This window comes from Meleagris gallopavo, chromosome 2, assembly GCF_000146605.3.
Source record: "Meleagris gallopavo isolate NT-WF06-2002-E0010 breed Aviagen turkey brand Nicholas breeding stock chromosome 2, Turkey_5.1, whole genome shotgun sequence".
Classification (NCBI taxonomy): Eukaryota; Metazoa; Chordata; class Aves; order Galliformes; family Phasianidae; genus Meleagris; species Meleagris gallopavo.
In genome coordinates this window covers 46756261-46768014 of record NC_015012.2, presented here as the reverse complement: position 1 = coordinate 46768014, position 11754 = coordinate 46756261, and the positions used below count along the sequence as shown (strand labels likewise).

General features: G+C 37.0%; 1 protein-coding gene across 1 annotated transcript in view; it reads right to left on the bottom strand.

Moving 5' to 3' along the window:
• UST (uronyl 2-sulfotransferase) overlaps window positions 1-11754 on the bottom strand; it is a gene marked incomplete at its 5' end in the record, with an annotated part of 157817 nt that overhangs the window by 94999 nt on the left and 51064 nt on the right. Inside the window, one exon of the mRNA XM_010707216.3 lies at window positions 4771-4814. Within this exon, the coding sequence (XP_010705518.3) occupies window positions 4771-4814 (44 nt within the window). The remainder of the gene's footprint in view (window positions 1-4770; window positions 4815-11754) is intronic.

Below are 11754 nucleotides of genomic sequence, written 5' to 3'. Positions count from 1 at the left end.
AAACCAAACAACCAAACAACTAAATTAAAAGAAAAATATATGCCTTTCAGCTGTTATCTTTGTAGTGCTATCAAAGAATTGGAGAAAATAAAGCTGACAAACATGATGAACACGAGAACTCAAAGTAATGGAAGGCAATGCTGACATCAATTTTTGAAATGACAAAATTAAATAACTTAAAGAAAGAAAGATCTTTGAATAGCTGAGTGTGACGACAAACGGCTGCTCAGGATTTCTGTTTTATTTTTCCATAGCCTTGATCCATAAGGAAAACATGAACACATATGTATTAGGTAAGAACTAAAAGAATGATGTAGAAGGAATTTATTGGCTTTCCAGCTTTAAACCTTAAAAATAGATTCAAATTTATTTTCTGCATGCATTTTGCTTCTGTTTGTTTTGACCTCATCCTGACTCACATCCATTTTTGTATTCACTTAAAGCTTTGAAGTACCGTCACACTGGTGCTAAGCATAGGACTTCACTGACACCTAGACAGCTGCGAAAAGGCATCAGAGCCAAGACAGGCATCCTATGGGAAAGCTATCAAGAGATCAGATCATGACTACTTGGAAGTAATTTAAGTCATCTGTGCACACAGCTCCTTTACACGTGTATATCAGCTGCACCAAAAAGGGACATATCCTGATATTCTTACCAAGTTCTCAGGGGAAAAGTTTGCATCAATAAAAATGCTAGGTTTGATGAAGATCCCATCATTTGTCCTCAAACGACAGCTTCACCATCATGAAAGGAGGAAAAACAAAAAACAACCTCAAAAAGCATTGCTAAGGAAGTAACCAGCCCAAATACTGGAACAGAGCACATCATATTTATTCACTGAAATGCTCACAGAAGTTAAGCATCAATCAAACATTTTCTGCCACTAATTTGCATGAATTTCACAAGTGATGTCTAAAATAGGCTAGCATCATTGATAGGCATTACTTAGACTCCAATCCACATGGAGTGCCTGCCTACACTGAGAGAACTACTGCTGCCACCTTTGCTTGAAAAAGCAACCCAATACTCTGACCTCCTGAAATGTAAACATGCTATTCCTTATTCAGAGAAAAAGTGCTATTTTCAGTTCTTCCACTGGTAGAAAAAAAAAAAACAAAGCTGGTATGTAAAATTAAAATAATAATTTAAATTGGCATCTAGCCATGATGGAAAGCCAAAACTAATACAATTTGCAATAAAATATGAGAACACGTTGCAGAACAGCTACTGTTCATTGTATATCAACTATTGGTGGCTTTCCACTGCAGCTAACTACATACCACTGATAGTAGCTATCACTCATTTCAACACTGAACTTTTTGTTCATTAACTTAACTTCTGGTTTTTAAGAATTTTTAAGCAGACACATACAATACCTTTGACTCTAAAACTTGCTTCCTAAATCTACCAAATTCCCCTCTTACGTTTTCATTTCACTCAGAGCACTCTGTAATTCCCTCCGATGACTACAGCTGACATCATGAATACACTGGAGAGCCTCACACAATACTGTCAAGCAGGACTGACCACAGACAAATGCAGCAAGGCAAAGGAATACTTCCCTGGATAAGTGACTATCAATATCACAAGAAAGAAATCAAGGGCTTTGTAATCTATTCTTTACGTATAGATTACACTACTTATGTATAGATAAGTAGTGAAGAAAGCTGCATCATCTCAGCTGTGCTTTGTGTATTCAAGAATTGAAAATTTTTTTGCAATGAAATTAAGCGTCGGTTTCAGGACAAATTTCTTCTGACACTTCTTCATTTGTCAAATAAAATCATCCATTGACCTTAACCACCACCAGTCTAAATGCAGTTATCTATATCAATAGAGGCAACCTGAATTATAATAACCATTACAGTGAAATTAATTCCACTAGCAGAATTCACAGTTCAGACCTGAATTTGTAAGAGGATAACTAAATGCTGTTAGCCAGTGATGCAATACATGATATTTACAGAGCAAGAGCATCACAGTGCAGAACGTGACCTGAAGCAAACAGCAGGAGTTATTCACCCTTTCAACAATCGCAAGTCTAAGTTTCAATTAGAAGAAGAAAAGCAAAACAAAACAACAACAACAAAAAGGCTGCCCAAATGTTGCCCAAGGGCTGCTCAAAATGCTTACCTTTTATCAATGTCACTCAACACAGAAAAGTACTTCAAAAAGTAAAATACCTGCGTCTGATACAAGGCTATAGCCTGTTATTCTGCTGATCTTTTCAGCAAGCTTTCAGGAGCGAGGATGATTACAGAAAAAGCCCTTCAACATTACTGACCATGCAGGCTGCTAATCAGAGAGCACCTACACAATCTACCACCTAACTCTGTAATCAGCTGGCCCTTACAGAGAGAGCTGACCTCCAGCTGGATGAGGCCCCAATTATGTGCTTAGAAAGGGAAGAGAAGTTTTCACAACATTAAATAGGAAAGTGCCTGGGTTGGATAAACCTGACAAGAGGCTACTGTCCATTAGGACATAGTTCCTATCCACAGTACTTTTAATCAGTAAAACAAAATTTCTGAAGTACTCAAATGTTAAATCTGGGTAGAGTTTTCAAGGTTCAAAACTCCAATCTAAATTACTGCCTTTCCCTTACTGGCACTGCTATGCATTTCTGAATGCGAAGGCAAGCATGAATAATACAGGTCTAGAAAAGGCACTGCTTTATAAACATTTGTTAAGCTTTAGATCTTTTAGATCTGACTCTCCATCTCAGGTAATAATGGTGAAGTTAAAAGGTTGATTTTATCACTTCTGTATACATCCATTTATGTCTATACATGTAGAAAACGTAACTTGTGTTGTTTGTGGGAAAAAAAATCAGAAGTTCATCATTCCTCTGTAATAGAACCACCTAAACTTTAAGAGCATAACAAATTTCCATACACTAGCAGAAAATTATAGATCTCATGTGCAGAGTTTGCAGAAAGGAACTGAAAAATCCCAGTTTACTGTAGCTTGCTTTCACTGAGAACTAAGCTAAATCAAATTCCTTTCCACATTACCCTACTTTCACTGACCAAAATCCAGCTGTTTCACCACACTAACTCACACATGTGGTTGAAAGTTTAAATTCAACGCTGGTGGCTCAGAATGTGATTTCACAGTCATTCTGACCACTTGAGAGTGGGAACTGCCATCAGGATGAGTGGCTGGCCCTTCACCTCCATGCTCTCACCTGATGCACTGCCATTCACAGAGGGTCACATTAGTAATCTGTCCAAAAGTTAAATAAGAAATAAAGATGCATTTCCAGGTAACTGCTCCAGCTCACTCATATGAACAGCTGTGCCAGGACTGTGGGAATCTTGCTCTGCTGTGGAAAAAGCAACACTTCCAGCAGCACAGTCCATGTTTTGGCATGAAGTCATCATGGAATCTCACCTTTCCATGATGAGTTCTTAAAATAGGTAAGATTTCTACTGAAAAGCCAAGAGGGCTTACAAAAGCATTCAGGTACCTACATTCCATTAAAACAGCATTACCTGAGAAGTTTTATACTAAACAAAGTCACAAGCTTTGTTAGAAGCTTACATCATATAAACTACCCTACAGTAATTTTTATCAACATAGTTACAAAACCTTCCCCTGCTTCATTCTGCTTCAGCATTTTAAAAGTAATAGTGAAAATTAGGCACAATTTGGAAAGTTTCAAAAAAGTTCTATGATCAAATGTTGTAATTGCAAAACATAAAGACTGCAAAACCACGGTTCCATCCAAACACCTCAATAAGATACCATGCCGCATGTACAGAAACACAGAGAATCTGGAAATACTAAAACTTAGCAGGAAAACTGTTTCTTTTTCTTTTTTTTCCCAAAATACTACCATGCAGAAGGAGTTATTAGAGACTTGTTGTCTGGGAAGACAAACACGATATAGTAAGAAATCAGATTTTACAGAATAAAAAACTGTAGAGAGAAAAACAAACAACATGGGACCCTAAAAGTCTGCATCAATTTCTACCTCTTGAAAAAGCCATCCTATATTGGCTCTCACCTAAAATGTCATGAGTTACAATGATGAATAGTGAGGGTACAGTCATACTTGATGGTAAAAGTACTCTTTGTGCAATTACCCCCTGTAAACAGATCATCGTATTCTAAATATACAACACTAAATGTATTCTTCTTTTCCACTTGAAAGTATTGCACTTGCAGCAGAGCTCATGCTCCAGGAACAATTACCCAGAAAAAGTCCACTTTCCTCATTGGCTCTAACAGTGTTGTTGGGCTTCCCACTGCGTACTTACAATGTTACAGCCATACTGATTTAGAAAATGAAATAGTTAGAGATGTTTGGACACTCTAGCACAGATGCACATTTTTGATGCAAGCACTGAAAGAAAATGGTTCATCAGAAGCTGACTGACCATGTGAGCAAATATTTTGCAAGAAAAACAACAATGCAGCAACTGGCAAGATGTCCAAAAAAATTAAGAGATGTTTGTCCACGAGAAGAAATGTGTTCTTTTCATGTCTGCTCACAGGCAAAACTCATCTCTAGAATCCTATCGCCCTTTGACTCAATTGCAAAAATTCCATTAGTTTAATCACCCAGACATTTAATCCAAGTTACTTGCAAATGCCTGAAAACTGGGAAAAAAAGTAAAAAATGCCAAGTTCTGTTGATCTAAACTCAACAGAAATGCATTGCACGTATTCCAGAACAAAAAAACATACCAGTAGTTTATCAGAAAATAAAAACAAAGAAAAGAAAAGTAAGAAGAAAACAAATGCAAAATAATAGCATCTCACCTTTTGAGGGGGTGGTCCATGGTCATCCAAATAAGTGGAATTTCCTACAAAAAGAAGAGGGGTAGAAATAAACAAAACTGATCCAATGAAACTTCAAAACTCGCCAATGTGCAGAACTCATGCATTCCTACCCCATTGTTCCTGTGGTGTCAAATAATTAAAGAAAAATAAATACCATCTGCTTTAAATTTTGCTTCAAAAGAGAAAAAAAAAGAAATCTGATTTGGCTCGATTTGTGATAGATTAGATGCACATTTTTATTAAAAATAAAATTAAATGAGCCAAAGCAGTTAGTTAAAAACATGGCATTCAATTACTTGCATGATAAAAACTGTCAGCTGCACCCTGGTTCACTTTAAGCTAGTGATCACAGTTAATCTCAAAAAGATTTCTTAGATAATAAAATATCTAAGGCTTTCAACAGAGCTTGCTCTCATGGAGTTCACAAGCATTCCCTTATCTTCATTCCAACAAGGGTTTTTCCCAACCTCCAAGCTACATTTTTGTTCCCGAACAGTACAGACTGAATGGGAGATGTATTCCAATGTCATTGCATCAGTCTTTTCAAGATGCTCTTTAAATTCAGAAGAAAAGCTTCGGAAAAAAAGCCCCTAAATTTTTAAAGTGCTCCCTTTTTAGCTAGCTACCAAAGAAAAGGCAACAATTTCAGACTTTGTGCCCATTACTTACAAGTCTACGGTAATAAACAAGGGTGAGCTTTCCCAGTACATTACAAAACTTGGGGCAGGCTAAGAAGTTCTCCTCAGGCCCTGTACCCCTCTCCTCTCAGCCATCCTCATACCAAAGGCAGAAAACAATACTTCAGTACTAATGTTAGTTACATCAGTATGGACTATGGAGAATAACCTTTAAAAGAGGCTACTAGATACTCAAACACCACAGTGAGGACTGTAAAAAGCCTGGCCCATAGTGAGCATCTTGACTCTAGAGGTGTTCAAGAAGCACCAGATGCTGCCTCTTGAGGAACATCAACCAGCTGGCTGGGGTAAGACATAACAAGACACCAAAGAGCCCTTCTCATTGAATTGTCTTCTATTGAAAAACAGATAGTTGCAGACATTGTTTATATATCGTTTATATATATTTTTTATATATATATATATATATATATATGTATATATATATGTCTTAGAATGCAGTGTCAAGAAGGCTTGAAATGTATTACAGGAAGCTTTTTGAGTATTCTTTAAAATTAAGGATATCTTAACCAATATCACCTTTCTGTATCAGCAGTCTCTGCTCTTATTATGCACACTGCATTTTCCCTCCTGCATCACTTTCTAATTATTACAATTACACCTCAGTATTCCTGGCACTAAACATGCATTCTGCAAGCTTAATCCTATTTTATTATTATTATTATTATTATTATGGCACAGTCTAGTTACTGTTGTAACCAATTCATAGTAAAAACTTGGTCCATTTTATAAAGCTCTTTTTCATAGCAGTTTCTTACTCAAATATGGAAGAAACAGATAGCAGCATAAACTAATCACAAGACAGACACACGTAGTCAACCAAATTCAGAGCAATGATTTGAACTCCAGTCAGAATAACTTGCAAATCAAAAGAAGAGGATGGAAAATGCAGAAATTTCCTTATGCTTCCTCAAATGCCATGTGCTGAGTTAGCTCTCTTCTCCTGCAAGTTTTCTTTCATGGTCTCCTCAGGCATTTAAAATGGTGCTGATCTCAGTATCAACAGTGTACCAGACCAATTCAATAGTCTGAATTCTTCTGGGCTTAAAATGTTTAGACTGAGTAAAACGTTTTCAGTAACAAAAGTGAAACCATTTCCTTAGTAAAAAGGATACCATATCCTTACTAAAAACACTAAAATAATGCAACAAACACAACTGTGGTGCTGTGGAGTGGGCAGGCTCCGTGATCTGCCTGCCAGCTCCTTAACCTTAAGAAATCCTGCACATGCTCTCAACCAGCATCTTGTCATAGAATTGGGCTTGCTTCCCTTCCTGGATGGCAAAACTGGCCATACTACTTGAGCCTTAAAGTGTGTAAAAATATCCAGGAAAATATCCATCAAGCTTAGAATTTTCTGCAGAAAATCTGCAAGAAATAATGATTTCTAAAACAAGGATAGGCCATGAAAAGCATAAGGCTCCTGAATTGGGTATTTACAAATTTTATGAACTTTCTGAGCCAGTCTGTGTACCAGATTATGTTAGTTTAAAAACAGCAGAAAAATCAGTATGGTAGGTATTGCAGCAGTGAATAAACATCATGATAAAGCCAATCTATGAACAATTTCTACCAAGAAATGACAAAGAAGTACAAAAAGGAAAATTGCACAATAAAAATCATGGACTTAGGAATGAATACTACAAACACTGGAACCACTGTTCATCAGCTGAAGTGTTTACTGCAAGTACATCAACACAGCAAGCTAACATAAGATGGAGAATATAACTATGCAGCTTTTACATGCTTTGGCACAGACAACAACTAGAACATTATACAAACACTTGTTTGACTTCAATAAGTGTCACAGCAAGAGAAAATGCTCTCTGTTGTGAATCTAGCACAACGATAGAAGAGATCGTCACTTTTCATTAAGAATTTAGTCCACTGTGCTGAAACAACCTATTTAATTGAACTTAAGAGGATTGTTCTAAATTCCTTTAATAAAGCTTTTGATCTTATCTGTCACCCAACAAAATATTTCAACATTTTTTTTCCAGAGAGAAGTATTTATACTTCTAAAAATATATTTTTTCTGCCTTATAATTTATTTCACCTTCCTTTATAGCACAATAGTAAATCATTAGAAACAACAAAGTAGAAAGAATAATCAACAATCAGACCAATGGCATTATGTATTCCACAAATATGCTCAACCACACAGTTGTGCTCACTGAACACAGTTGTCTCCAATTTATCTCAGGATAGGAAAAAAAACAACAAAAAAATCAGCTTTATTACATAACATGGTGAAAATATGGAAGCAGCCCAATTTTCTCCATAATTTATTGTTTTTGCAGTTAAATGAATCAGATGTATGCAAAATCTTCGGGGAAACCTTGTGGTTACGTTCCTTTTTTCTTGGAATCACAGAAGAGTAGGGGCTTTTGCTTGAAGCAAGCCAAGTTTAAACGGAGAAAGATAGTCATTTTCCAGGATTAAGGACAAATATGACTGTGTGCAGTTCATAACTGCAGAAGACAAGAGTAATTGCAGTCCTGGGGGGAAAAAAAAAAAGGACTGGAGTGTAAGGGAAGGTGGTGGTAAATGGGTCTGTGTATGAACTGAAGATCCGTTACAAGTAACTGAAACACACTAAGTTCATTGGAACAATTTAGATATCATGTAGAAAAAACTGCACTGAGATTGACAGAGATGAAGCTAACATGGAAAATGTGGCATTTTTACTATTTTCCTGGAGCAGGGTTTTCCCTTGGTAGGGATCACAAGAAGCAGTCTAAGGGAACTGGGATGCAACTACTGCCAAATCTGCCATGCCTTCTAAAAATCCCAGCCTGTTCTCTCCACTTGATCGCTGCCTCAAATTTCTAGTAGCCATTGCATTGTTTATTGGCATACCGTCCCGTAGACCATCTGGAGTCTAACGGAAAGAAACAGTTTAATAGTGGTCTGATGAGTTTTCTGCACTAGAAACGAGGGCTTTGAAGAATGGCTGTTCCATGAAGTACTCTTAATCACGAAGGACTGTATCTTCAAAATAAATAGAAGCACCAATGATGACTCAGAAGAGGATTAGTTCTGCTCTGCTTGCAGCCAAGTTATTTAAACAAAAATCTGAAAATCCATCCCAGTCAACAATAGTTCAGATAAGTGATTCTCCAGTGTCAACTGTCAGTTTATACCACACTCACTCCTTTCTTTCCACCATGAACAATTTCTCAATACTGTAAATACTGTGAAGGCTCCACCAGTAACAGCATTAACTTAAACAGGTTGCCCATAGGTACCTAGACCAGCCAGAAGCAACAGAGTTGAGGTGCCAGGGTGTTCTTGGTCTTCTACATTTTACAGGTCTCTGTTTTTTTCTAAAGGAGCAGTGGACATCCTTAGAAATTTATGGATTTTACGCATCTGAAATAATAGGATGTTCTAAGTCATCATTTCAAGGAGTCATCACGGTTCAAAGACAGGAAGGGGGACATGGACTACAACTATCAGTTTAGCAGAGTGATATTGCCCAGCTCAAATCTAATGTAAAAGGAAAACTCTTCTGCTGAGGTCAGCAGAGCTGCAACAGTTTAAAGTGAGAACATTTTTTCCACAGATGTGCAGAGAACATTAACACAGTAAAACCCTACTGACCAGTCTGCACTAGAATACAGAGTGATTTACTGCATTTTCTTCAATCATACACAAAAGCACCTGCACCTACAAGTGGTTTCCTCAGCGTAAGACTAACATGCTGGAAAAATTTTCATTTGAAGTTGAAAAAACATACAGCAAGTATTATTTTTATTAAAAACATTGTGAAATGGATTTTTCTGCTTTCTTCCTTGCTTTTCAAAATAACTTGGTTATTTCTGATTTTTAACGTCATAAATACCTCCCCAAATAACCCCAAAGCTACATATTAATGCAATGAGACACAGAATCTGAAAGGTGACCAAAATACTTACTAGGTGTTACTTTCCAGTCACCGAACATAGGAAACTTCATTAAGATACAGTTAGGATTTGTTTACCTACAAGTTTTCTCTCTCTAATACAAAGATGAGAGAAATTGGAACAGTCAAGAATAGTTTGTAAAGTCATAGTCTAAATCCTGCATACGTAATGTATGTAAAAATACCATTATTACATGGACATGAAGGGTTTAAATAAGTGTAGGTTCTAAAGCAATATAAAATATACATCAGAGAAAGATTCTAAAGGAAATCCAATAATTATATATGTATGTAAATACTGGCTTTCTTTATACCTACCACTTTTTCCAGATCTGCTACTGTTTACAAGCATCCCTTTTAATGTATTCAGACTACAGAGTTTAGTTGTTCTAGAGATCCATTTCTTAGAAATTTCATAATAGGAAAAATGTTCACACTACTTGTGTTTGTTAGATTCAAACACACTGAATATATAACTACAACAAATAAAAGAAGAAATTCAAAACTTTGTGGTTTACTTTGAATAACAAACTGAAATTCTGATATGACCACATTTATTATAAGTGTGAACTACAACAAGCACTATGATGGAAGTGTCACAGGCTTTGGTTTATCTGCAATATTCCTAACGCTTCTTGCTTTGCTCCTACCCTCTAACGACAAACTTTCCAGCCTATGTACCTTCCCAGCCTATGTCACTTCCCAGTACAAGATGAAAGATACATTTTAATAAACATTTAGAAATGCTGGCCAGATGAAATGGAATCTGAATATTTGATAATGAAACCTCTTGGCTAAAACTGCACTCAAATAAGATAAAAGTTCGTCCATCATACAAACTCATACAGAAGCAGGCAGTCTGAAGTCAAGAAGTACAACATTTTTCTATTCTGAGCAACAGTAAGATGTATTCTTCCTATAAACATGACAAGCAGCTGTGTATTTTGTGTTTAGATTTTCTGGGAGACCCTTCATAACCTGCACATGCAGCAGAGGTGCAGGCAGGACAGGGGACAGCAGACGATGGGCACAGCCCTCCCCCTGTAGAGTGGGGAGACTCCAGAAAGCAAAATCACTCTGCACTGAGTGGTTAAGATTTGTTTCAGCCTGCCTGCTATAGAAAGTTAACAAATCTTTCCTCAGTGAATGTATAGGCCTGTGTTTCATTTTACTGTTTGTTTTGTCAATAAACTGCTTTCCTTCTACTGAGAGTAGAAAGAAGAAAGAAAATGAAATTGAGTAAGAAAAACAACCATAACAGGTATTTTCCCGCACTTGAAGAACAACCCTCTTTATTGAGACAGTGCAGAAAACCTAATGACCAAAAAAAACCCCATGAGGCACTATTAAGCCAAACTATTTCAATTTTACTTGAATGCATTTCTCTATGAGAACAAAGGCTGCTGTTTATTCCCGCTGCCAGGTAGCTCTTAGCTAAATGCACTTCAAAGCTGCATTAATCTATTTTCATCTTCCCTCTGTTTTTCACCTGGTTCTCAAATTCTGCTTGCTGATATCACACAGCAAGCAACTGCTGATTAAAATAAGGGTTTTTTCTTTTCAAAGAAGTTTTTTATCCTACCTCTCATCACAAAGCACGCCAGATATTTTGCAATGACTTGTATTCACTTCTTAATTTCCTTAGTAAGATTCACCACAGAAAAAAGGCAGACTCAATTCTATAAATAAATACAAGCCCGTGCTCCCCGGCCTTTTTTGGGGAGTCCCTTTGACAAGCTGTCTCTTCAAGATGTGTAGTCAAGCAACATTTAAAGCTAGGTGACTGCAAAATAAGCTGTTCAAAGTTTAAAGGGCAAGCTGAGAAGAGCCAGCAGACTGACAGCTGAATTGCCACCTATTCAAACCACACAGGCAGAAACACTGGTTCTGACTTTATTTCCTAACCTGCTAAGATGTAGGTAACACCGGTAGTTGTGTCAAATTGCCTTGGTTGAGAACCAAAAGGATTCACACAGCATAGAAAACGCCAAGTTAGAGAGCAGATTGAAGCATGATGTTTTGAAGTGAGCTGAGCTTAAAGAAATTCAGGTCGTGTGCTTAGGAAACTGGCAATCTGCACTAACTGCTCTCTGAGAATTTGCAGAAAAGGAATAGCGAAAATCTGTTGGAAAGACAATACGCTGAAAATAATCAACACAGCTTAACACTTCAACTGAAAGGGCAGGGCACAGAAAACTGCTGTGGTGAGTTTTGAGGATGGGACTGGCCATCACTGAGGATCGTTAGGAGCAGATGAGCAGGACACTACCAGGAATGGCACAGGTGTCACTATGCTGCTTCAGATCAAACAAATTAAATCAGCTCCCATTCTAGTCTTATTTTCTTTCTTCTTCCTTTTTT